Source organism: Chlorocebus sabaeus, chromosome 9, assembly GCF_047675955.1.
Source record: "Chlorocebus sabaeus isolate Y175 chromosome 9, mChlSab1.0.hap1, whole genome shotgun sequence".
Taxonomy (NCBI): Eukaryota; Metazoa; Chordata; class Mammalia; order Primates; family Cercopithecidae; genus Chlorocebus; species Chlorocebus sabaeus.
Genome location: NC_132912.1, coordinates 105564404 through 105591729, shown reverse-complemented (window position 1 = coordinate 105591729; position 27326 = coordinate 105564404). Strand labels below are relative to the sequence as shown.

At 46.5% G+C, this 27326-nt stretch overlaps 1 protein-coding gene across 2 annotated transcripts in view; it reads right to left on the bottom strand.

Annotated features, from left to right (window-relative positions):
- WBP1L (WW domain binding protein 1 like) overlaps positions 1–27326 on the bottom strand; it is a 75884-nt gene that overhangs the window by 18401 nt on the left and 30157 nt on the right. The window contains exons 1-2 of one of the 2 annotated variants that reach the window (XM_007963987.3): positions 25440–26198; positions 170–272 (exon numbers count right to left, since the gene is read on the bottom strand). In XM_007963987.3, coding sequence (XP_007962178.3) covers positions 170–272; positions 25440–25466 — 130 coding nt within the window. In that variant the 5' untranslated portion in view covers positions 25467–26198. Of the gene's footprint in view, positions 1–169; positions 273–25439; positions 26199–27326 lie in introns of those variants that run through there. The other variant, XM_007963986.3, reaches the window with a different exon arrangement.

Sequence of the window (27326 nt, the reverse complement as noted above, 5' to 3'; positions counted from 1 at the left end):
TAACAAAGTCCAAAGAGCACCAGAACTCTCTTCCTCTACAAAGGAAGCACTTCTGGAACCCATAAACAGATTCCACTCACCAACACTGTCCCCACGAGAATCCGAAAAGGGCTACAGAGGCCGTAATTGGGACGCTGGGATACTGAGAGACACCCGAGCAAGGACTTACACCAGAGTTCATAGTAGTAGTTGCAGCACTGAGACTGTCCACAGCAGTGTCCTGTGTCACAGATGTAGCTTTGATTGTTGGTACCCACACAGGCTTCCTTATCCTAAAAAATTTAAAAAGTATGTTAGCATATTAAATGACAGCTTTTCAACACTTTCCTTCTCATCACTGTCCTCCTGGTTGTCTATTCACCTGCCCACAAAACAGTCTGTATCAATGTTTATTCCATTACGAAAAACAACTTTGGCCAGGCGCAGTGGCTCACACCTGTAATGCCAGCACTTTGGGAGGCCGAGGCAGGCAGCTCGCAAGGTCAGGAGTTTGAGACCAGCCTGACCAACATGATGAAATCCCGTCTCTACTAAAAATACAAAAATTAGCCAGACATGATGACGCGTGCCTGTAATCCCAGCTACTCAGGAGGCTGAGTCAGGAGAATCGCTTGAACTGGGGAGGCAAAGATTGCAGTGAGCCAAGATTGTGCCACTGCACTCTAACCTGGGCGACAGAGCAAGACTCCATCTCAAAACAAAACTTTAAAAGATTTACACAACAACAAAAGAGTTTAGGAAAAAAATATGCTTTATTAAAGAGGAGAGGAGATTCAGGACACAAAAGCAATTGGCAGAGTAAGTTTTCCTAGGACAGGACAGGAAAGGGCTGCCTCACTTTCTTTATGTCCAAGTAGAAACATTTCATGTTCTGGTGCTAACCTCAGCCAGTAGGAGGGTGATGATTCTCTGGTAATTAGCAGTATGTTTTAAATAAAACCGGCTTTTCTGTGAAACTTCCTGGAATAATTAATGTGGTATGTATTCTAGTATTAGCATCTGCTTAGTTATCCCATTCTCTTTTTTAAAACACTTGCTCTCCAAGGTTAATTCACAGTGTGATCCTAAAGAGGGCAACAACAACAAAAATCTACAACTGAAACTCCTCACTTTTCAATAAAGGGGCAAACTGCTCAGACAACACAGTCCAATTTCAATCTGCTAGATCATTTTTGCTTATTGAATAAGAATCCTGACTGGATCCAGGATTCATACTGTCCCTTGTTAGGGACACTCACATAAAGGGCACTGCTGAGTGGCCATCTAGCAGTCTGCCAAATTCTGTCCACAGCACTGGTGGATGAGGATGGAAACATTTAAAAAAATGTTTCACATGTAAGATATAAAATATCTCCCAGACCAGCGTTAACCTTAGCCCAAAATGTACTTGGGACCACTATGCGGATGATGAAACCTGTAAGGCATCTGCTATACGTGGCCTTCAACATTTCTTCATCCTAAACAGTAACACAGTCACTTACTGGACGCGGTCTTTGTGCCAAGCATTGTGTTGAGTTCACGGGATACAAAGATGAATAAGACATTGTCCTTATCTCCAAGAAGCTCAGAGTTAAGAAGGCAAAAAGCCCAGCTCAGTAAAGAAACTAAAGCCACAGTATTTGCAGCGACTCAGGCTGGCCCTGCCCACAGTGCACATCCGGAGGACAGCTGCCAGTGGAAACTGAAGTCACATGGTCGGCTCCTCCTCTCTGGGCCATGCTTTACTACACTGTCTACTTGGCCAAGGGTATACACCAAGCACTCCAGTGACTGTCTACAGGGCTAGAGGCTGGGCAGAAACAGGACTGGCACCTGAAGCCACAGAGAGACAACAAGAGAAAGCACAGGGCTGAAAACCCAGTCCCCTGGCTTAGTGCACATTTCCACCATAAATCTTTAGGTGTTTCTTGGTCTCAAAAGCTTTACATTCTGATATAAGAGTTTAGAAGGAAGGAAACGTGGCATTTACAAACCCTGAGAATGAGGCCCTCATAACACTGCACGCAGAGTTCTTTCCATGTGCTCCTTCCCCGCTCCACAACCACCCTCCCACACCCAGCATAAGCAAAATGAGACACTGGCTATCAAGTTGGATTTCTCATACCATCTCCTTAATCCTGTACTAAAAGTGAAAAACAGAATGATTTCTACTGGCCGTGTATGCCACTCACACCATCGTAGTTGAAAAACCATTAAGTTGAACCATCACAAGTTGTGGACCATCTAAGTATCTTGTCCCCTATACTCCTTCCTCCCTCCGTTTTCACCATCCCACCAGCCCACCACAAGCAAAATGATACACTGGCTATCTAGTCAACTTCTCCTCTGAAGCCTGGTACATGTGGAAAAAACAGATCTATGCTTGCTACTTTGGCCAGAACACACACTCTTTGACTTCAGAGCAAAACACGCCTTTCATAAAAACATCAGAAAGTTTCTCCCAAGTTTACCAGGCCCTGTGAATGCCATTCTTCTGGCACTGGCTTGAAAGAGCACAGTTCAAAGTATCCACATAGTTTCTAAAAGAGGCAGTGGTGCCTACACTTGGCACAAGAAAGAATCCAATGACACTTCTGTCTCAGGAAAATTCACCAGAGGCGACCCAGGCTCGGAACACAGGGCTGCCAACTGGTCCTAAGTGAGACATACAGTGGAATGCATTTGAAATCTAAACAAGTGGCATCCTCATGACCTACTGGTGTCAGTCAGCTTTTCTCTCAGATCTTCTGTGCACCAAGGCAGGGGGCCTGGAATAAACAAGACCCCACTCTGCTTCACTGTTCTGCCTCTGCTTTCCCAGGGAGAGCAGCAGAGTGGAAGCATCATTTAATCCAGTGTTCCTCAAAAACTTTTTAACCCAGTACAGAAGTGCCTTGGCTTACGATGGGGTTATGTCCTGGTAAACCCATCATAAATTGAAATATCGTCAGTCAAAAATATATTTATCACACTTAACCTACTGAACAGCATAGCTTAGCCTAGCTTACCTTAAACATGCTCAGAACTTACATCAGCCTACGGTTTGGTAAAATCCTCTAACACAAATTATTTTACAATAAAGTATTGAGTATCTCATGTCATCTACTTAATACTGTATTAAAAATGAAAAACAAATGATTTCTACTGGCTGCGTATGTCATTTGCACCATCATAAAGTTGAAAAATCATTAAGTTGAAACATCACAAGTTGTGGACATCTATATATCTAGTCCCCTGTGGTCCTTCTCCCTCCTCCAAATACAGAGTCCCTGAGCTGCCTGGGATGGTCTTGGTTATGGGAACTGTCATTTTCTGCTGCAGGGGGACAAAAGAAGGTGGATCTCTAGCAAGGAAGAAGTGAAGGAGGATTCGGGAGATAGTGAGGTATGAGTGCCAAAGTGAGTTCCTTCAGAGAGACCTGCTGGTGTCAGTCAATAGTGGTGTGGAAAACCCAAGAGCCTTGGGTTTGGCTCCAGCTCTCCCCGCCCCCCTACTTTTTTTTTTTTTTCACTCAGAGTCTAACTGTCGCCCAGGCTGGAGTAGAGTGGCGTGATCACGGCTCACTGCAGCCTCGACCTCCAGGCTCAACTGATCCTCCTGCCTCAGCCTCCTGAGTAGCTGGGACTACATGTGCACGCCACACATCCGTCTAATTTTTATAGACCCCAGCTCTATCACTACACAGAAATGAACTTTGGGCAAGTTACTCAATGGCCCTAGGTCTGGTTAAGACCACCAGTAATGTCTCCTTAAATTTTTTTGGGGGGGTGGGGAAGGATGGAGTCTCTGTCGCCCAGGCTGGTGTGCAGTGGCATGATTTTGACACACTGCAACCTCCGCCTCCTGGGTTCAAGTGATTCTCCTGCCTCAGCCTCCCAAGTTGCTGGGATTATAGGCGTGTGCCACCACGCCTTGAAGACAACTTAAGGCCGGGCACGGTGGCTCACGCCTGTAATCCCAGCACTTTGGGAGGCCGAGACGGGCGGATCACGAGGTCAGGAGATCGAGACCATCCTGGCTAACACGGTGAAACCCCGTCTCTACTAAAAAATACAAAAAAACTAGCCGGGCAAGGTGGCGGGCGCCTGTAGTCCCAGCTACTTGGGAGGCTGAGGCAGGAGAATGGCGTAAACCCGGGAGGCGGAGCTTGCAGTGAGCTGAGATCCGGCCACTGCACTCCAGCCTGGGTGACAGAGTGAGACTCCGTCTCAAAAAAAAAAAAGACAACTTAAAGTTGTCTCCTTCAACTTTAAGGTTTTATTATCCTCCACATCCCCTGTCCACTCTAACCTAGTAGCCTCAAGCCAATGCAAGATATCATGAAATCTATGTCTCCTCTCATGCAAACCCACAGCAAAGAACAGTGGTGTGGAAATGCTGCCTGTGCTCTTCCACCCTTCCTTATATGAGGAGCCTAATCATTGCACACCTAGGACTCAAACACCTCTAGGTGGCTCAAGATCTACACAAAGCCTAAGTAGTTAAGAATTCCTGGTGCCAGGTGTGGTGGGTCATGCCTATAATTTCAGCACTTTGGGACGCCAAGGTGGGCAGATTATTGGAGCCTAGGAGTTTGAGACTAGCCTGGACAACATGGCAAAACCCCGTCTCAACCAAAAATAATAATAAAATTAGCTGGGTGTGATGTTGCACACCTGTAGTCCTAGCTACTTGGAAGGTTGAGGTGGGAGGACTGCTTGGGCCCAGAAGGTTGAGGCTGCAGTGAGCCATGATTACACCACTGCACACTAGCCTGGGTGACAGAGTCAGATCCTGTCTCAAAAAAAAAAAAAAAAAAAAAAGAGTTAGCTGGATCTGGGTTCAAAGCCCAGCTCTTACAGTAGGGCTATGAACTGTGTGACCTTGGGCTACTTAACTTCTCTGAGCTCCTACTATCAACATTATTCTGTGAGCCACTATTGCTGGGCATGAAAGACCATCCAAACAGTACTTTGCCTTCACTCAGAATTGTTTCAGAACAGCCAAGTTCTCTGTGGCAATGTGGGCTGCTCCAGACACATGAAGAAGAAAAGAAAAAGGAACTGGAAAGAATGCAATGGAAAGGTCAAATAGGAAAAATTCTCAGCACGCTTTATGATTATCCTATGCTTTTACAATTTATGTATTTATTGGAGACAAGGTCTTGGTCTGTTGTCCAGGCTAGAGTGCAGTGGCACGACTGTAGCTCACTGTGGCCTCAAACTCCTGGGCTCACGTGATCCTCCTGCCTCAGCCTCCCAAGTAGCTAGGACTACAGGCATGTGCCACCACATCTGGCTTTTTTATTTTTACTTTTTTGGTAGAGGCAGGCCCTCGCTATGTTGCTCAGGCTGATCTCGAACTCCTGGTCTTAAGCAATCATCCCACCTTGGCCTCCCAAAGTGCGGCGATTACAGGCATGAGCCACCACACCTAGCATATGCTTTTCTTCCAAGCATCTTCAAAGCACATTACACATTATTATATTGTTTAGGTCATCCTCACAGAACTTGCAGTCTAATGAAAGATGGTAAAATAATTACGCAGATAAAACTGTGACTACAATAAATGTTAGGAAGGAAAAGTACAGATTAGGTGACAGTGCGTAAAAGATAAGACCTAGGAACTGGTCAAGAAAGTCCAGAACAGCTTCTGGGAGGAAGGTAAGCTTGAACTGAGATTGACAGTATGGTTAGAAAGTAGTAACTAGTGGGTGCAGTGGCTCACATCTGTAATTCCAGAAATTTGGGAAGCCAAGGCGGGCGAATCACCTGAGGTCGGGAGTTTGAGACCAGCCTGACCAACATGGAGAAACCCCGTCTCTACTAAAGATACAAAAATTAGCCAGGTGTGGTGTCACATGCCTGTAATCCCAGCTACTTGGGCGCCTGAGGCAGGAGAATCACTTGAACCTGGGAGGCGGAGGTTGCAGTAAGCTGCGATGGTGCCATTGCACTGCAGCCTGGGCAACAAGAGTGAAAGTCTATCTCAAAAAAAAAAAAAAAAAAAAAAGAGAGAGAAGAAAAAAAAAGAAAGAAACTAGGAAGAGGACAGAGAAGAACATCACAGGCAAAGAAAATGCTACAAGCAAAGGCCTTTAGCTAGAAGGAGATGGTAGAAGAAGTAGATAGGGAAGTTAGGTAGGTGTGGACCACTCTATACAGGGAGGTGACAAGATCATACTTGCATTTTAAAGATGTCATCTTCCTGGCAATGTTTTCATTTGCACAAAACTCCACGGCTAAAACAAAACCCCAGAAAGCTACAAATGTACAACTTGTCAAAAAGGAACTTTGGTGCATAATGAATGCTCTTACGCTGAGGCCTTTCACCTCGGGAGTGACCCTGGTAGTGACTACTAGGAGCCCCATCTGTTACAGGTATGTGCCTTCAGCCCCAGTGCCACAGTGACCAGCTCTGAGAGACAAGGCACACATGGTTACCAAACAGAAAACAAAGTCACAAAGAAGAGACAAGCAAGACCAACACCAAACTGGAAAAAACATTTTTACAATGGAAAGGATAAACAGTATGCCTTTTGCACATATGCAAAAAATTATCTCCCCTCTTTGGTGGCAGTATAAACTGTGGGACTAACAACATTTTCCTCAACAGTTTCCACATCTTACAGTTGCTATTCTTAGCTGAGCCACTGTAAAGGTCAATTTAATCAGCGTAAAAACTTTCTAAGTGCCAGCATAAAAAGACACACTGGGCAGTAATGTTTCCCCAGGCATGGTTTTAATCTGCCACTTTATGGGTCTGGAAAACTCTGCTAGCAACTGGCTAATGGCAACAGTGTCATGTCCTTAGGAAAACATTTTAAAGTTTAAGAGTGAAAAATAAGAATTGAAGTCCTTCCTGGGACGCTAAAGCACAGGACACCAAATAAATATCTTGGCTGCTGGATATGAATTAATTTGGAGCATCACCTCTGGCTTTCCCTGCAGGAAGAACTAAATCTTTTTTTGTTTGTTTGTTTAAATAGAGACGGTCTCCTTACGTTGCCCAGGCTGGTCTTGAACTCCTGGGCTCAAGGGATCCTCCCACCTCAGCCTCCCAAAGTGCTGGGATTATAGGTGTGAGCCACCATGCCTGGCCAAGAACTAATTCCTAATGGAAATGTTCAGTTCTCCAAATCATTTAACATGTATGTATTGACCCCCTTCCCCCAACCATGTGCCAGGCACTATGCGGGATGCCACAGCTATAGCAATGAACAAGATATTCGGGGGGTGTGAGAGGACAGCTTCTGCTTCTGGCAATATAGCTGGGTAGGTAAATAAAAATTCTTCTGCTATAAAACCCTGGCTATACAACAATCCCTTTTAATTATAAAGCTGAACTCGCAAGAAAGCAAGGAGGATCACCCGGGACCAAAAATGATAGCGGGAACTAGAGACCACAGTAGTAAATGAGATCAGGCCTTTCCAGTTGACCTAGAAAGTGGGGTAGTTTGTTGATCTTGGGCCCACCTAAAACAGGCAATTGGAACTGAGAACCAATACAAAGCTGGGGCCCTCAGAGGGGGAGAAGAGATTAGAAAAAACATTAGCCCACTGGCACATAGTGACAATAAAAAGCCCTGAAGTGGGAGGAAAACAGCATCTCCACTAATAATGTGTGATCACAGATTATTTCAGATTTGAATTGTACTACTACATGGTCTGAAGATCCCCAAGCCAAAAATTTAACACAAAAAGTAGTTCCAGGCTGGCAATAACCCTGCAACATCTGGCGGAAATACAAAACTCTGAAGAGATCTACCCTCAGCCACGGCACAAAGGATTCCTACAAATAAAGTTCTGTTGGCCAGGCGCGGTGGCTCATGCCTGTAATCCCAGCACTTTGGGAGGTTGAGGCAGGCGGATCATAAGGTCAGGAGTTCGAGACCAGCCTGGCCAACATAATGAAACCCTGTCTCTAATAAAAATACAAAAAAATTAGTCGGGCATGGTGGTGGGCGCCTGTAATCCCAGCTACTCCGGAGGCTGAGGCAGGAGAATTGCTTGAACCCGGGAGGCAGAGGTTGCAGTGAGCCGAGATTGTGCCATTACACTCCAGCCTGGGTGACAATGAGAGACTCTGTCTCAAAAAAAAAATTAATAAAAATAAAATAAATAAATAAAGCTCACAATCCAAGATATAAAAATGTATGCAAAACTACTTTGGGAGGCCGAGGCAAGCGGATCACGAGGTCAGGAGATTGAGACTATCCTGGCTAACATGGTGAAACCCCATCTCTACTAAAAATATAAAAAATTAGCCAGGCGTGGTGGCAGGCACCTGTAGTCCCAGCTACTCGGGAGGCTGAGGCAGGAGAATGGTGTGAACCCAGGAGGCGGAGCTTGCAGTGAGCCAAGATAGCACCACTGCACTCCAGACAGAGTGCAGTGACAGAGCGAGACTCGTCTCAAAAAAAAAACATATATATATACACACACACACACACATATATATATACACAAAACTAATCCATTACAAACAAGATGACAAATTCAACAAATAGCAGGACAAGACCCCCTGAAAAAAAAACTCCCTAAGATACAAGCATATTTCAAATGATTAAAGCCAAAAAGAAAGAATTAAAAACACAAGAAAAGAACATTACCAAACAAGAGATAGTAACAGGCAGATAAAACTTGTAGAAAAATAGTTATTGAAATAAAAAACTCAACAGATGGGTCACAAAGAGAGGAGACCAAGTTAAAGAGGAAATTGATAAACTAGAGAATAGATCTGAGAAAATTAACCATCAAAGTGCTTCTACAAGAGAAAACATGGAAATGAAAAATGAGAAAGAAGCTTGGGAAGAAAAGAATGGAGGTGAGGAAATATTTAAAGGGATAACCAAAAATTTTCTATATAAGACTGATTAAAGATACAAAATTTCGGCCAGGCGCAGTGGCTCATGACTGTAATTCCAGCACTTTGGGAGGCCAAGGCGGGCGGATCACGAGGTCAGGAGATCGAGACCATCCTGGCTAACACAGTGAAACCCCGTCTCTACTAAAAATACAATTAGCTGGGTGTAGTGGCACGCGCCTGTAGTCCCAGCTACTTGGGAGGCTGAGGCAGGAAAATCGCTTGAACCTGGAAGGCGGAGGTTGCAGTGAGCTGAGATCATGCCACTGCACTCCAGCCTGGGCAACAGAGCGAGACCCTGTCTCAGGGAAAAAAAAAAAAAAAAGATACAAAATTTCCAGATAAGAAGCAGCCCACACCTAGGTACATTGCATGAAACTGCAGAATAACAAAGACAAAAAGATTTTAAAATATGTTCCAGTTGGGAAGACTGACAATTAACAAGCAAAATCAGAATTTCACTAGCAGTAATAAGCTCCATGAGAATAATAAAACAGGATAATGAGACAAAGAGTTTTAGATAGGGTGGTCAGGAAAGGCCACTCTGAGTAGGTGACATCTGAGCCGAGCCCTGACTGCTGAAAAAGAGCCTGCTTAACCAGACCTGTGAGGACAGTGTAAGGAGCCAGCTTAACCAGACCTGTGAGGACAGTGTTCCAGGAAGAGGAAATATCAAATCCATGCAAAAACACCAGAGCAGAAACGAGCTTGGTGTGCTCAAGGAAGAGAAAGAAGACTCATGTAGCTGACTACAGTGATCTCAGGGAAAGCAGTGTGAAAGAAGAGCTAAGAATTCAGCTGAGGTCAGACCTCATAGGCTTTGTATAACAATTAAAATAATCTCCAGGCTGGGCGCAGTGGCTCATGCCGGTAATCCCAGCACTTTGGGAGGCCGAGGCAGGCGGATCACCTGAGGTTAGGAGTTTCAGATCAGCCTGGCCAACATAGCAAAAACCATCTCTATTAAAAATATTAAAAAATTAGCCAGGCGTGGTGGTGTGCACCTGTAGTCCCAGCTACTCAGGAGGCTGAGGCACAAGAATCACTTGAACCCAGGTGGCGGAGGCTGCGGTAAGACGAGATTGTGCCACTGCACTCCAGCCTGAGCAAGAGAGCCAGACTCTGTCTCAGTAAAAAATAAATAATAAAATAAAATAATCTCCAAAGTACCACAGTTTGTAAATTCGCTGTTGGTTTTGGCTAGTCCCTCCCTTAGGTTATGGTGGAGACTTGAATAAATATAAAAATATTTTTGGCCAGGCGCGTTGGCTCACGCCTGTAATCCCAGCACTTTGGGAGGCTGAGACGGGCGGATCACGAGGTCAGGAGATCGAGACCATCCTGGCCAACACGGTGAAACCCCATCTCTACTAAAAATACGAAAAAAATTAGCCGGGCGTAGTGGCAGGCACCTGTAGTCCCAGCTACTCGGGAGGCTGGGGCAGGAGAATGGCGTGAACCCGGGAGGTAGAGCTTGCAGTGAGCCGAGATCGCGCCACTGCACTCCAGCCTGGGCGATAGAGCGAGATTCCGTCTCAAGAAAAAGAAAAAAAAAAGAAAAAGAAAAAGAAAAAGAAAGTTAAGATCACATTCTCCCTAATAGTATTGGTTTTTTGTTTTTTTGTTGTTTTTTTTTTCTGAGACAGGGTCTCGCTCTGTCGCCCAGGCTGGAGTGCAGTGGCAAGATCTTGGCTCACTGCAACCTCTGCCTCCCAGGTTCCAGTGATTCTCCTGCCTCAGCCTCCCGAGTAGCTGGTACGTCAGGCGTGCACCACCACACCCGGCTAATTTTTTGTATTATTAACAGAGACACGGTTTCACCATATTGGCCAGGCTGGTCTCGAACTCCTGACCTCAGGTGATCCACCCACCTCGGCCTCCCAAAGTGCTGGGGTTACAGGCGTGAGCCACTGCACCTGGCCACTGTTGGTTTTCTCCGACTGTTTAAAGAGTTGAGGGAAATAAATATAATTGTTCAAGGGCACACGTTTTCAAATTGGGTGGAAGGGTAATACCTAAGGGCTGATGATGAAGAAAGTAAGCTCATGAAGGGGGATGATGCAGCAGGAGTCCTGGCCTATTGCTTCCTATGTGTTAGTGTGTTAGCCTAGTCTCCCTTTTTTTTTTCTCTCTCGAGACAGGGTCTCACTCTGTTACCAAGGCTACAGTGCAGTGGCACGATCATAGCTCACTGCAGCCTCAACTTCCCAGGCTCAAGCAATCCTCCCACCTCAGCCTCCCAAGTAGCTAGGACCACAGGCACACGCCACCACACCCAGCTAATTTTTTTATTGTTTGTAGAGACAGGATCTCACTATGTTGCTCAGGCTGGTCTCAAACTCTGGGCTCAAGCGATTCTCCTGCCTCAGCCTCCAATAGTGCCGGGATTTCAGGCAGGAGCCACTGTGCCCAGCCTAATCTCCCTTTCTTTGATGGTAGGGTTGTCATGTACTACTTTCGTATCCTTTCTAGTATATACCATACCTGATAATTATTCCATAAGCTTTGGCTAAAAGAGCTCAATTCCATCCTTCCCCATAAAGGGCAAGCTATTACTAAGAAGTTAACCAAGACTTTGTCTTACATGCAATGGGACACTAGGAATGGATTTTTATGCTGTTTGGCTGAATTTAGTAGTTTTCCAAAAGAACAAATAGCCTGGGCTACATGGGCAGGTTCCCCTAACCAACCCAGTAAATCTTGTCTGATAAGGTTCAGCCTCATCCCTCAGATCTGATAGTGTGGTTTACTCCTTAAGGGCTCTGGACTCCAGCTCCCTGGGCTCAGGAGGACCCAGTACCCTATCCTTTAGCTATAGAGTACCCTAAAGAGTAAAGCCAAAGACTGGAGCTCGTGACCAATGTGAGAAAAGCCTGGAATCAAAAGAGGTGGCTGCTGCTTCAAGATGAGCCCACAGTGTCACGGTCCCCAAAGGGGAGTCCCAGGGATAGTAGTGGGACAACAGGGGTCCATTGACTTCAACCCACAGGGCATCCTGTAACAATTTGGTCTGGGGCCTCCCAAAGACTAACTGTAGCCAAGAATCTGAGGAAGGGCAACACAGTGTGAATCAGGACAATAAGGGCATCTTACAAATAAGTGAATTTGCCCCCAAATAACAATGAACATGCTTAGACAACAAATGCAACAAAATAGGGATGTGTTTCCCAAAAGTGTGGTCCATGGGCCCCAAATCATCTGAAGTATTTGTCAAGAATGTAGATAGACTGAGACCCTCTGGGGGCAGGGACTGAAAATCCACCTTTTAAAACACACTCCCCTGGTTATGTTTATGTATTTTCAAGCTTCAGAACCACTGCCCTGGATCTAAAAAGAACATACAATAAATAGTTCCTGCTCTCTAAACATGAAATAGACTCATATTCTTTCTCTAGAATCCCAAACGTGTCCCAACACAGTTACTCACAAGAGTACCTACATAGAATCAAGGCACATTATTTATACTCTCTATGCCTCATTCCACTAAAACATATAATAGATCATACACATATATTTTAAAAAGAACTGACATGCTAGCTACGCTCCCATCCATACCAGTACTTACTGCCAAAGCTACACTGCAACTACATCCTCATTAAACAGCCCCCAAACAGAGCAGCTAGCAAAAAAACATTAAAATCCATTTCCTGTGTTGCATTAGGAACCTGAATAACAAATTCAGAAAAAGCTACTTGACCCTGGTAGGAAAATCCCAGAGCAAAAATCGGAAGTTGCAACATATCCCATGGTTTTATTAAGGTCTACTTGTCAATGTCCCGGGGCATGCAGGCCTGTGGTGTCTGGCAGGCTACAGAAGAACAGGACCCTGGTTCATGGACCACTCTTTCACCCCTGGACACTCGGAAGGAAAAGCAGTCCCCAGGAATCCCTCATCACTGGCCTCTTCTGCTAGAGTAAGTCCAATGAGAAGCATGGCTTCTTTAGCAAGGGCTGGTGCAGACAGCTGAGGGCTGAAACAGCAGGTAGCATGCAGCGGAGCAGGTGAGTAGCAGGTGGCACTCAGGCAGAGCAGGGGGGCAGTTTAGCCTACTGTTATCCACTCACAGTTGGTGCGATGCAGTAGGTCCTTTTCTTCCCACAGTTGTATCACTGCCTCTTCCCTCTTAAAAGTGGAGATTGCACTAGTGGCCCTGAAGCCCCAGTGGGCCCACTAATGAGTTTTATGCCTACATGGCACCGTTGTTTTTCAACTTTTAAAAAGTGGGCTGGGTCAGCTGGGCATGGTGGCTCATGCCTATAATCCCAGCACTTTGGGAGGCCAAGCCAGGTGGATCACCTGAAATCGGGAGCTCGAGACCAGCATGACCAACATGGAGAAACCCTGTCTTTACCAAAAATACAAAATTAGCCAGGTGTGGTGGCGAATGCCTGTAGTCCCAGCTACTCGGGAGGCTGAGGCAGGAGAATCACTTAAACCCTGGAGGTGGAGGTTGCAGTGAGCCGAGATCACGCCATTGCACTCCAGCAGGGGTGGGCAACAAGATCGAAACTCTGTCTCAAAAAAAAAAAAAAAAAAAAAAAAGTGGGTTGGGGCCTGGTACAGTGGCTCACGCCTGTAATCCCAGCACTTTGGGAGGCCGTGGCAGGCAGATTACCTGAGGTCAGGAGTTCAAGATCAGCCTGGCCACCATGGTGAAACCCCATCTCGACAAAAATACAAAAATTAGCCGGGCATGATGGCAGGTGCCTGTAATCCCAGCTACTTGGGAGGCTGAGGCGGAAGAATCACTTGAACCTGGAGGCGGAGGTTGCAGTGACCTGAGATCGTGCCATTGCACTCCAGCCTAGGCAACAGAGCGAGACTCTGTCCCCAACAACAACAACAAAAAAGTGGGCTGGGTGCAGTGGGTCAGGCCTATAATCCCAGCACTTTCGGAGGCTGAAGTGGGAGGACTGCTTGAGCCCAGGAGTTTGAGACCAGCCTGGGCAACAAAGCATGACCTCGTCTCTATTAAAAATGAAAAATATTAGCCAGGCATGATGGCAGGCACCTGTAGTCTTAGCTACTTGGGAGGTTGAAGCAGGAGGATCACTTGAGCCCAGGAATTCAAGGTTGCAGTGAGCTGTTAACTGCACTTCAGCCTGGGCAACAGAGTAAGACCATGTCTAAGAAAAAAAACAAAAAGTGGAACTGACGGTCAACATTTTAAAATGAGAGAAATTCATACAAAAATCCGGATTTCCAGTTTCTTTAGAAAAATCAAGGACCACATTCACAAAGGGCCGTAAGAGGCTGGGCAGAGATGTATGTGGGCTCCAGCTTCTCCAGTCTACACAGTCCCATCCCCTGCCCCATCCCTACTGCCCAATAATCCCATTTGCTTGACTCAGTCATGCCACCGGCTGGCCCCTGTGGGCACCTGACTGTCACTTCCTGCTCTAAAGTTTAGTAGTAACCTTGAAGTTAAGGCAGGCTAAAGACACCTAAATACAAGCAGCAGACATTTGAATTCTCTACACTATGGCTCAAGCAGCATCTTAATTAAATACATGTCAAATAGGAACCTGGATAAAGAAGAGGGGCCCTTCTCCACTGCATGATGGGAACACCTGTGGATAATCTAGAAAAATCTCCTACCACAACAGCATGGGGAAGACAACCAGTTCTGCCCAGTGACTGTGTATATCAACCACTGACCTAGGTGTTTTTACCTATATTACCTTTTTATAGGAAACAGGTTCAGAGTGATCATACAGCTGGGAAAAATGTCCAGGACCTAAAACCCAAAATTTAGTGGAAGGAATTTAATGCTTAGGGTTACCCTAAACTTTCATGCTAGATGCTGACAGGCACAAAAATGACAGATAAGATATGAAATTTGCCTTGGAGGGTACTTTGTAATAACTAAGCTGTTAGGTTTAAAAAACCTAACCAACCTAACAAACTTTTTAAAGTTTATTTCAATTCTTGTTGCTACAAAGCTTCCTGAAATATTCAAGTTCATCTTGTTCCTTCATAAGTACAATCTAATCAATAGAATGTGTTCTTTATTTAATGATCTGTAATGTGGCAAAGCCTCGGGGTAATCATTTCAAGCAGGGAAGATGCACAAACATGTAAATACGTATATATAATTAAAATACACAGGCCGGGCGTGGTGGCTCAAGCCTGTAATCCCAGCACTTTGGGAGGCTGAGATGGGCGGATCACGAGGTCAGGAGATCGAGACCATCCTGGCTAACACGGTGAAACCCCGTCTCTACTAAAAAATACAAAAAACTAGCCGGGCGAGGTGGTGGGCGCCTGTAGTCCCAGCTACTCGGGAGGCTGAGGCAGGAGAATGGCGTGAACCCGGGAGGCGGAGCTTGCAGTGAGCTGAGATCCGGCCACTGCACTCCAGCCTGGGCGACAGAGCGAGACTCCATCTCAAAAAAAAAAAAAAAAAAATTAATATACATTTACATAGAGCTCTCGAACTTTTTTTTTTTTGAGACAGTCTCACTCTGACTCCCACTGTAGGCTGGAGTACAGTGGTGTGGTTTCAGCTCACTGCAACCTCCACCTCCTGGGTTCAAGCAATTATCATGCCTCAGCCTCCTGAGTAGCTGAGACTACAGGCGCATGCCACCATGCCCAGCTAATTTTTGTGTTTTTGGTAGAGGCAGGGTTTCGCCATGTTGGCCAGGCTGATCTCAAACTCCTGACCACAGGTGATCTACCCACCTTGGCCCCTCAAAGTGCTGGGATTACATGTGTGAGCCACCGCACCCTGCCCTCTTGAGCTCTTCAAATATCTTTTAAAAGTCAGCCTCTCATTTGAGCCTGCCAGCCCGTTGCCTGCAAGACACTCTGCAGTGAGACCCTTTTTAATGTGACCCTTTGTCCAAGGTAGAAGTAAACAGTTCCCCTGAACAACTTAGAGAACTGCAAGGGGGCCAGGTGTGGTGGCTCACGCCTGTAATCCCAGCACTTTTGGAGGCTGACGCAGGCGGATCACAAGGTCAGGAGTTCGAAACCAGCCTGACCAACATTGTGAAACCCTGTCTCTACTGAAAATATAAAAATTAGCCAGGTGGTGGCAGGTACCTGTAATCCCAGCTACTCAGGAGGCTGAGGCAGAAGAATTGCTTGAACCCGGGAGGTGGAGGTTATGGTGAGCTGAGATCGTGCCACTGCACTATAGCTTGGGCGACAGAGCAAGACTCTGTCTCAAACAAACAAACAAACAAACAAACAAAAGAAATGCATGGGGCTGGGTGCGGTGGCTCATGCCTGTAATCCCAGCACTTTGGGAGGTAGAGGTAGGAGGACTGGTTGAGCCCAGGAGTTGCCAGACCACCCTAGGCAACATGGCAAGATTGTCTCTTCAAAATATAAGAAATTAGCTGAGTGTGGTGCCATGCACTTAAGGTCCCAGCTACTTGGGAGGCTGAGGTGGGATGATCACTTGAGCCTGGGAAGTGGAGGCTGCGATAAGTTATGATCATGCCACTGTGCCCCAGCCTGGGTGACACAGTGAGACTCCGTCTCAAAAGAAAAAAAAAAAAAAAAAAGAACTGCAAGGGTCTCTGAAGAGGTGCTACTGCCCCCCATCTTATAAAGAAATGAATGACACTTAGACCTAAGATTGAATATGACAGAATCGGGACTGTCAAAACCCTGATCTTCTGATTTTGATTCCTTATCCTTTCTGTAACTGGGCTCCAGCTCAACAGTCTTTACTGTATCTTGAAAATAGCTCTTAGTCAAATAGAATATCCACTTCCTCGCCTCGAAAGAAGAAAGAAGTATAGTTTTCAAAAGGATCTGAAATATTGAAGGTACAAGTTAATTTGTTGCTGATGTGCTTGAGAAGAGATTTGCCAGTTTCATTTGAGAAAGGCATATGTCACATCTCATTCCTCATTATAAGCATAATTCTAAATTTAACACCCTTTTTTTTTCCCTCAGCAGTTCCACCTCACTGCAGCAGACCCTGCTGGGAGCAAAGATCATAATGGGACTTGCCTTGTGTGGTTGTCTGTCTTGGGACCAGCACCAGAGATGTATTGCCAGCAAAAAGTTCAGCACTGCTCAAGGGAACTGTTTACTCCTAACTCTGACAAGGAGTCACATTTACAAGGGTCTCACTGCAAACAGGCACATGATAAAAGGATCTTCAGAATCCAGAGGCTGTGTCTCCAAAAGACAGAAAAACTTTAAAGAAACAAGAACTTTTAGAACTCTAAGAGCTTGGACTTGAAGATTAAAATAGACTTCGGTGATTTAGAAAACGGGGACCGGGTGGACGTCAGTATGTTACTAATGATAGATTACAATAAACATTCCGCCTCAGCTTCCCAAGTAGCTGGGACCTTAGGTGCACAGCACCATATCCAGCTAATTTCTTATACCCACAGCAATAGGTACCTGGCTTCAAATATGGGCTACTACTAAAATAACTATGCCTAATTGTTCTTTAAATTGTATGTATAAAGTCATTTGGGTACTACTGAGATCCTGTCCTCCTTGGGGGTGGTAATCCAGGTTATTTGAGTAAGAGATGAAACATCAGTTCCATCCGACTTTTCACATGGGCTTGGTCATATCCATATTTCAGATGGGCTTGGTCATATCTACTGGCCCACAAAAAATGACTCTGTACCTGTCATTGATAAGACAGAGTACCTGGTGATTAGTGGGACAACCAATGTCAAAATTCTAAATTTCTGGGCAGATAATGAACACACATTGCTTAGAAAGCAGCAAGAAAGGTCTACCTATTTTCCCTTTATTAAAACAATATGGTACTTCTTCCCTCAGCCCTGTGACTCCTGCTTCCCAAGCAGAATGGACTACTATAAGTCTGTGATTTCTACCCCAAGGTTTCTCCACCTTAGCTCTACCGACATTTGGAATCAGGTAATTATTTGTTGTACAAGACTGAACTGTACATTGTAGGATGTTTAGCAACATCCCTGGCCTCTGTTAACTAGGTATGCCAGTAGCAACTTCCCACTCCCCTCGCTGTGACAGCTAACAATGTCTGAACACTGCCAAATGTCCTCTATGGGGGAAGGGCAAAACTGTCCCTAGTTTAGAACCCCTGTTTTAGCCAAACTGCCCACAATATTTTGTGCAGAACTGTGTTTTAGCCAGTCTTGTTCCTGACTGCTTCACAGACTCCCTGCCACCACCCCGCTCTAAATTCCCCGTGGGCAGGGCTGATGTGAGTCTCACAAGCATACCTATCCTGGCCAAAAACCCTTCACAAAGTCCTGAACCTGGTGACCGCTGAGTCAAGTAACCATAGGAGCTAGTCATCCCTCGTGCCTCTTAGCTACACGGTACAAGCAGCAGCATGAAGGGGTCCTCCAAAGCCTAAGGCAAGGCTGTGGGGGTGTGATTTTCACATGACCAGTGCAAGACTGAACCGTGGCTCTCTGGCCGTGGCGCTCTCATCCTGGTTTACAGTAACCCAGCACAAGCTGAGCCTGGCTCATGAATCTGGAACCTTACAGAGAGATGCAGGAATGACTAGGTTCTATTTGTGCTGGCGGTCCGCCCCAGCCTGTCCTAACCTCCCTACCGCACTCCAGAACCACACCCAGAGAGGTGGGAGATCACAGGTATTCACACCACTGCCTGCCTGGTGGGTAACAAAGGATTTCAAACCCTTGATGGAAACCACAAGATCAATTGGACGGTATTTGAAACCACATCGAGACCATGCGTCACATTTGGGAGATCCTTAAGTCTTGTGTGTTAAGCAAGAAAACCAAGCAATAATAAATAACACTCTGGCCTCCTTGATGCAATGCCCGAGGAAATCAAAGTCTTATGTGCAACACAGTCCCGGCAAACCCTGAGCCACTTTCAGGAAAAGAAGTCAGTGTGTCACACTCCAGCCATACCCAAAGCCAAGTCTCCTTCTCTGCACTGCCCCTCCCCTCGCAGGATTTTATCACCATTTCCAGCAACCAGCAATAGAAGCCTCTTGTGAGGTCTGGGGTTCAAGTTCAGATGAGCCCTGCTCAGAGAAACAGTGGTTACAGAGGGGCACAGATATGGCTCAGGCCCCTGTATCTGTGCCCCTCTGTTACCATTCTCAGGGCTCTTTCAACCCACTGTTGCTGCAAATTAGCAAGAAATAAGAGTCAAGAAGCCCTAGGAAAGAAGAGGTAGGAAACTAGTATCTTACTGGTGCTAAGGAATTAGGGCAGAAGAAGGAATTTCAAAGCATTTTTTTAAATAGCCCCAACGTATTCTGTTTTCCTGGACTAAAATTTACCTCTTCAAGGAAAAGGGGTGGGAGGGGGCGGGTCAAACTCATGGGCTGTCACTGGAGGAAGTGACTGTTTTCTTTGGCTCCATCCTGGATAATGTTTCAAAATCAGCAGCCACAGCCTCTTTTCCACTAAGTTACTGTCCAGTACACTGCTTTCTCTTTGCTCTGATAACAGAGATGTAATGAAAAACAAGCCACATTCCTTAAAAAAAATAAAAAGCAGCTTCTTTCAACAGAAATGGTTGAGGGTTCAAAAATTAACCTGAGGCCAGGCACAGTTGCTCACATCTGTAATCCCAGCACTTTGGGAGGCCGTGGCAGGTGCATCACCTGAAGTCAGGAGTTCGAGACCAACCTGGCCAACATGGTAAAACTCCATCTTTCCCAAAAATACAAAAATTAGCCGAGTGTGGTGGCAGGTGCTACCAGCTACTTGGGAGGCTGAGGCACGAGAATTCCTTGAACCCAGGAGGCGGAGGTTGCAGTGAGCCAAGATCGCACCACTGCACTCCTGTCTGGGCGACAGAGTGAGAGCCAGACTCCATCCCTCCCCCTACCCACACACAAAAAATTAACCTGAAAGGGCTTGCGGAAACACCACCTTTCTCACCTTTGGTGACAGTACGGAAATGAGGTGTTCTGTGGAGTTGTCACAAGACTTTTACAAATCAGTTTAGATAAGGATTCTGGCTTCAACTTTTGGTAGCACAAACAAGTGTCACCTTGGTATTTGCTGCTACATACAACTAGTTCCCTTCCAAGCAAGATCTTGCTTAATTTGTCCTCAACCTGGTAGAAAGAGATGGTGCCCGAGGGTAACAGCAACTGGTAGTCAACATTCAGTCCTCTGCTGTGCACAGAACAGGCAGGGAGGAGGAGGCCTGCAGCAGACTGTGGATATGGGTACCAAGCCAGAACAACGGGCAGGGGCAGACAGACACCAAGAAGACCTGCACTCCAGGCCCCTCCTGCCACACATTAGCCCTGGGTTCTGGAACAGATAACTTCTCCCTGGGTTTCAGTTTCCTTACAGCAAAAAGGAGATAAGACCTCCTCCCTCATGGGTGGCCACTGTGGTGAAATAATAAATACCCCAAGTCAATGCTGGCTAACATTCAGCAGTTGAGGGGTTAAATTGGAAGCTGGCAATTCTCCTCCTTCCCTCTCTGCAGTCATGGCTCCCACCCTGCAGCTTTAGCTGGCTATCACACAGCCTTTCCAGTGCTCTCCTTGTGAGACTCTAAAGCCACTTCCTATGCCCAGGGAGTAAGTACCATGCAACAATCTAGTTGCCTTGTCACATTCAGCATCAGCCCAGGGACCAGCTCACCCTTCCAAAAACACACACAGCCCCTTGAGCCAGGAGTTGCCCCCTGTGCTCTTTCCATGACAAATTCCAACCCGGGCAAGGGACCCTAAGAGGGTTTTGATGGATATTATCCATTCCCAGTATCAGGGACCATCCCATGTCATTGGTGTGGACAACTGGGAGAACAATGGGTCTTTCCTACTGAGAAAGGCAATACTCCAAGATGCAAGATGTAAAATTAGTGTCTTAATGGATCTAGCCTGCATTCCGTCAACTAGAACTTACCACCCACTGGTCCTTCCACACACCTAGCACCTACAGTGCAACAACTGATACTACTGGACTGGACTGTGGGAAAGGCCACCTCCAGAAGGGTTGCCTCTTCACACCTCTGAACTGCAGCATTCTATTCTTTTCTTATGTCATTTGCCACCACCTGCAGAATGTCCTCATTACCTGCGCACTTATTCTACCTTCCCTACCTGACTGTAAATCCCTTGAGGGCAGGGATGGAGTTTATATCTCTTTGTATCCACAATATGCTTTGGGTAGAACAGGTGCACAGTACTTTTCAGCTGTTGAGTGTTGCTCCTAAGAAACGCATCGGCCTTACCCAATCAATACCTTCTGGATAAACATGAAATAGAAGTCATTCAGATCATGACTAAGAACATTCTGTTGCAATACTGTTCTCCGAAAATTAGTAATCCCTTTGTTAGGTACACATAATGGAACTTCTCTTAATCAGAAAACCTATTTTGTCATCTTGTCAGACAATAAAGGGATAGCAGCCGGGCACGGTGGCTCATGCCTGTAATCCCAGCACTTTGGGAGGCCAAGGCAGGCAGATCACGAGGTCAGGAGATCGAGACTATCCTGGCTAACACGGTAAAACCCCATCTCTACTAAAAATACAAAAAAAATCAGCCGGGCGTGGTGGCGGGTGCCTGTAGTCCCAGCTACTCAGGAGGCTGAGGCAGAAGAATGGCGTGAACCCGGGAGGCGGAGCTTGCAGTGAGCCGAGATCGCGCCACTGCACTCCAGCCTGGGCGACAGAGCGAGACTCCATCTCAAAATAAATAAATAAATAAATAAATAAATAAATAAATAAATAAATAAATAAAGAGATAGCATGCCCAATTGTGTGTTATATCTAAAATTTGGTATATAGTGCCATACCCAAAAAGTTCAGCAGGTGACTATCTTCCTCTGAGCTTTGGCTCATCTAAGCACAAAAAGAGCATTTTTTTGGTCAACACTGTAGCTTCTATGACCTGTCTGACTGTCCCTTGCATGAAAGGACTAATACATCCTACAGTTTATCTGCCCTTTACAGACACTGAAATCATGCCATGCTCATTATTAGACAGAAGGGCCCTGAGGTCTTCCTCCTTCTTGGTATCCATAAAAGACACCCATACCTGGTGAACTAAAGTCCTTATCTTGCCTCAGGCAAATTCAATGCCAAGACTCAACAGATGAATGACAGTTTCCCTTGTCATCTGCAGGAGAAAACAAAAACAACTCTCCCAACCTGATCTGTCCGGAATGCTCTTTCCCCAACTCATATGTCTGGTAAACTCTCCTACTCATCCTTCAAGAGTCAGATCAGATATCAGCTTCTCAGGAAAGCCTCCCCTAGCCTGATTCAGGTACGTGCCCCCACGCTGTGCTCTCCTAGTCCCTGGGCGTTCCTCTGTTGTCGTCTCAGCACACTGGCTTGTAATTACTTCCATGCCGCCCAACTCTGGAGGACAGTCTCTCAAAGTGTGACCAGAAACAACCTGGGTCAGAAACACCTGGGGAACTTCACAGAAATGCATATTCCAGGGCCCTGGCCCAGACATAAAGAATCTACATTTTTTTTTTGGCCAGGCTTGGTGGCTTACGTCTATTATCCCAGCATTTTGGGAGGCTGAGGCAAGCGGACCACTTGGGGTCAGGAGTTCGAGACCAGCCTGGCCAGGCACGGTGAAACCCCATCTCTACTAAAAATACCAAAAAAATTAGCCAGGTGTGGTGGCACATGCCTGTAGTCCCAGCTACCTGGGAGGCTGAGGCAGGAGAATGGCTTGAATCGTGGAGGTAGAGGTTGCAGTGAACCGAGATCGTGCCACTGCACTCCAGCCTGGGAGACAAGAACGAGACTCAACAAGAATGATTTTTTTTTTTTTTTTTTTTTTTTTTTTTTTTGAGACGGATTCTCGCTCTTGCCACCCAAGCTGAAGTGCAATGGCGGGGCCTCTCAGCTCACTGCAACCTCCGCCTTCCAGGTTTAAGCGATTCTCCTGCCTCAGCCTCCTGAATAGCTGGGATTAAGGGGTAAGCAGCATTTTATCTCCTACCTAGGCAGGCTAGAAAGAAACATGCCCCAAGGAGAACAATGCATTAATCATACTCTATTCTCAGACACCAAGCCGCACAGTCTAGGTAGTGAGAAAAACCCAGGATTTGGGAAAGACTCAAGTTAAAAAACAGCAACAAAAATCTTCAATTACCCTTTCTCTAGACAACTGAGCAATGCTGGGCAAATGGCTTAACTTCTCTAAGCCTCAGCATGCACCTCTGTACAAACAGAATAATCCTACCACATAAGACACAGGATTACGGGGAAAAAATAATCATATGGATTAAGGGGAAAAAATAAATCAAAGTACATACATATGTATGATAAAGATTAATTTTATGTGTGTGTGTGTGCGTGCATTATGTGTCATTTTTTCTTAGAATTATCACCAAGTGATCTTTAGAAGGCTGGTTTCTACATGGCTCCAATAAAGAACATAGTTACACTGTCTGACACAAAATACTAGAAATATACAATATATGTAACCAAAACTACTCCAAGATTGCACAGGCAAGGATTGAGTCACAGAAGCCCAGGGCAGGAAAGGCCTTCAGAGGTCTTCTAAATTCTGCCTGCCACCAGGCAACTGTTCAGACACAAGAGCTAAAGGTTCACCTGCTGTTGATTCTCTCAGATGCTCCCCACAACCACCATCCCAACCCTTCACTCTCTTTGAAGAGTTTAATCAAATGCTACCCACTGCTTCATTCCCTCACTACATGTCCAAGTAACTGGACACAAGCCCTCGCCCTCTTGCCACCTCAGTATATAAGATTAACAGTATCTTGGTAGAGTAAGAGGTGGCCTCCCAGCTGTATGTCACTGCACAATGGCAGTCACTGACTACAGATGCAAGAGCTCACTCCCCTCACTATGGGCTCCCGCCCAGCACAACTGGCTCCTGTCAAGGTATCAGTCCCTTCACTTCTCATTTCCTGCACCCCTGCAGTGGTGCATCCTTTGGGAATTAGTAGAATCAAAATAAGAGTTATGTCTACTCTCTACTAGCCAAGGTGCAAACGTTTCACATACATTCTTTCGTGGAATCCCCGTGCAACCTCACAGATGAGGTTCAGAGCAGTTAAGGGCCTGCCCAAGACCCCAGGGAAGCTGGGATATGAATGCAAGTCTTTCCAGCTCCCAGCCCACTCTTTCCACTCTGTTAGGCAGTTTTCGCCCTCTCAGCCTGCTGATACAGCATGAGACGCTTCGTCCAGCTTCATCCTATTTCCAACACTGCTCGAAATCCTCTCCAGGGCTCACTCTGCCCACAGGTTAAAAGGACAGCCTTTCTGGCCAGGCACAGTGGCTCATGCCTGTAATCCTAGCACTTCAGGAGGCCTAGGCGGCCGGATCACCTGAGGTCAGGAGTTCGAGACCAGTCAGGCCAACATTGCGAAACCCTGTCTCTACTAAAAATACAAAACTTAGCTGGGCATAGTGGCACATGCCTGTAATCCCAGCCACTCAGGAGGCTGAGGCAGGAGAATCGCTTGAACCCAGGAGACATAAGTTACAGTGAGCTAATGCCACTACACTCCAGCCTGGGCAACAGAGTGAACAGGGTGAGACTCCACCTCAAAAAAAAGGACAGCCTTTCTTGTGGGGCCAGAAGGGATGTTCAGAGTGGTCACCACTCTGCCCATCAGCTGTGTTAACGCAACACTCTGAAGATAACAAGAGCTGTAATGGAATGTTTGGGGCTTTTCAGAGGAGCTTCCTTTGAACAGAACTGTAGGCAACTCAAAGGACAGTTGCCCATCTAGCACTTTTCTCAGAGTGAGGGCAACCAGTGGTCCCTAGCAGCTCCCCTCTAGGGCTTCTGCTGTGAGCTCATCTGTGGCTTTTCCTCACCCAGGAACGGGCAGCAGAGGGTGTGTGCTCCCTCCCCACCCCTTACAGCCAGCAGCTGCTGGTTACAGTTACACATTCCGATACAGACATGCCTCTCAGACGAAGAGGGGGTGGGGGTGTCCGACTCTCAGAAGCCCTGGAACAAATAGTTGGCAACAGCTGTGTTCTCAGCAGACAGCAGTTGGTGGCTTGCTACTGTTCTCTCATTCCACACTGCTTTACCGGCTGGAATGAATGCAGTGCCCCCACTTCAAAGGGCGGCTCACCGAGCAATCAAGTCTCTGCCATAGGGGTTTGTTTGAAAAATCGGTCGGTAAGGCCAAAATGGGGTCAATTCCACACCCCTTCCCCTGAGGTGTCCTGGACGTCCCTCAGTCGCACAGCCCCAGGCACATGCTTGAAAGGAAGAAAGCCTTTCCTTTAGAAGAAGAACGGAGCCCTCGACCCACCCCCAGCGCAGAGTCCCTTCAGAACCAGAGGACTGTGAGGAAATCTCCACTAACTAGCCAAATCAAAATGGAGAAGGAATAAAAGGGGTTTGCAGCAAGAATCGCACTCTGCCTCTCCCCTTCCCCAGCCCCACTCTTCAGCTGTTTCTCCATGAAGTTTCCAAAGCAGTTTTACAGTGTCTGATGGAAAATCAGAACTGGACAGCCCTAGAGAAACCTCGGGGACGTAGAGGGTTAAGAACACGGTGGCTCCGAAAGTAAGGAGCAGCTAGCAAACAAGAAGGGAGACTGGAAAGTTCTGTGTGGGAGCTGGCCTGGTCTAACCGAAGGCATTTGCTAAAATATTCCCTCCACCCAAAGCAGTAGTACAATAAACAAGCTCCCACCCCTTCTTCCCTTCCAAACCCGATCCATGCGGAACCAATTACCTGTCTAAGACCCAAAAGGAAAGGCATCCTGCAAGAGCATCGTCCACACTAACGTTGGAACAAAGGGCTCTTAAAAGTTAAGGTCTTGGAATGAGCATTGCCCCTGATGGGCCTGTGTGCGCGGTGGTCCTGGTTCACCAGCCTTCCTTAGCAAAGCAAACAGAGTCCTGGGACCGAGCAGGCACACTGTCTCCTGCTCTCCTCGCTACTCCCCCTGCCTGGTTCTGGCCCACCCCCACCTTCTCGTGACATATCTCAGACGCAGCAAAGCCGAAGCTGTCTGCCAAGTGGGAAATGACATCAGTTCAGGCGCAGCAGAAAAAACTTCAGACAGCTGCGCTGGAATACTGAGGAGGATGTGCTGCAGACCTGCAATGCCCAGCCCTGGACCCACCTAGAGCCAGAGCCCACTGTGGGAGGATGGTGGGGGTTGCAGATGGGAGCAGGCTGCTGCATCCCCTTGGCTCTAAGTAGGCTCGGGGGTACATAAATCAAGTCTCTAAAATTGAAAAGAGGAACACTGCTCTGAATAAGGACTGACTTTGTAGCTCCTAAAGTATTGTTTCTCCTCCCTGGGAAAGAAAATCCAGTCCAGTGTCTGTCAGTTTCACAGAAACTTTTCCACCCCCACCCCTGCCAGAGTCAGTCTCAATACATAATAGGACAGGAAGCCTGGCTGTCCCAACTTTCTCTAGGGAATGAGGCAATTCACAGTGGGGGCTTGGAGAAGCACCTTTTCCCCAGCTAAGGTAGGACACGCTACCTTGGACGCTGCCCTTTCAAGGGCTCGCTTCCACCGGAGAGTTTATATTTCATAAACAAACTGCACAAGTACAGGTGCCAACATCTTTCCTCACTTGTCTTATAAAAGGTACAACAAGTCCCACCGCAGCCTCCAAGTTGCCAGAAAGGCAGATCATCTATATTTAAACCAACTCTTGGTTCGGAAAAGTTCACCGCCTTAGGTTTGTCGTGTTTTCTTCACTAAGTTCAGTTCAGGGAGAAAAGAGTTCTCTAACGCAAGCTTTGCACAAGCAAGGGCCCTGGGGATGGTGTCCTGCTCTGACTTTCCCTAGTCGGTGGTGTAAGCCAAATCCCTTTTGGCTACCCTCCCTGAAACAGCAGGTCACAGCAGTTCTCCCTGGGCCTGAATCCTCTACCAAACACAACACTCGCACAGTACAAAAGGTCCATGTTTGGGTTTGGATTTCCAGAAATGACTCGAGGAGAACAATCTTCAGAGGAGCTTTATAAATCCAAAGTTACTTTTTTTTTTTTTTTTTTTTGAGATAGGGTCTCACTCTGTTACGCAGGCTGGAGTACAGTGGCGTGATGATCTTGGCTCACTGCAACCTCTGCCTTCCGGGCTCAAGCAATCCTCCCTAGCTGGTACTACAGGCACGTGCCACCATGCGCAGCTCATTTTTGTTTTTTTGTGTAGAGATGGGGTTTCGCCATGTTGCCCAGGCTGGTCTTGAACTCCTGGACTCAAGTGATCTGCCCACTCCAGCCTCCTAAAGTGCTGGGATTAAAAAAAATTACTTTTCACTAACTTCCTCAGCTACAAATTAATTACACTGTCCAGGACTCAAAGCAAATATATTTCATCTTTTCTTTCATTTTCTGCAACAATTTTCTTTCACGATACTTATCCAAGGCCTCCACGGTAGAGGCACTGTGCTGGGCATCATCCATGAAAGTCAGAAATGATTCTTGCAAATTAGTATCTATAACCCCCAACCTAGGACAATAAATTAGCAGCACATGACACGTACAGCACAGTGAGGTGCCAAAAGTACTGTTTGATCATTAGAATCCAGCCAGACACACAACGTGTTTACTGCAGGTCCCCACTGACGGTCAAGGTCACATTGACTTTCCTGACAA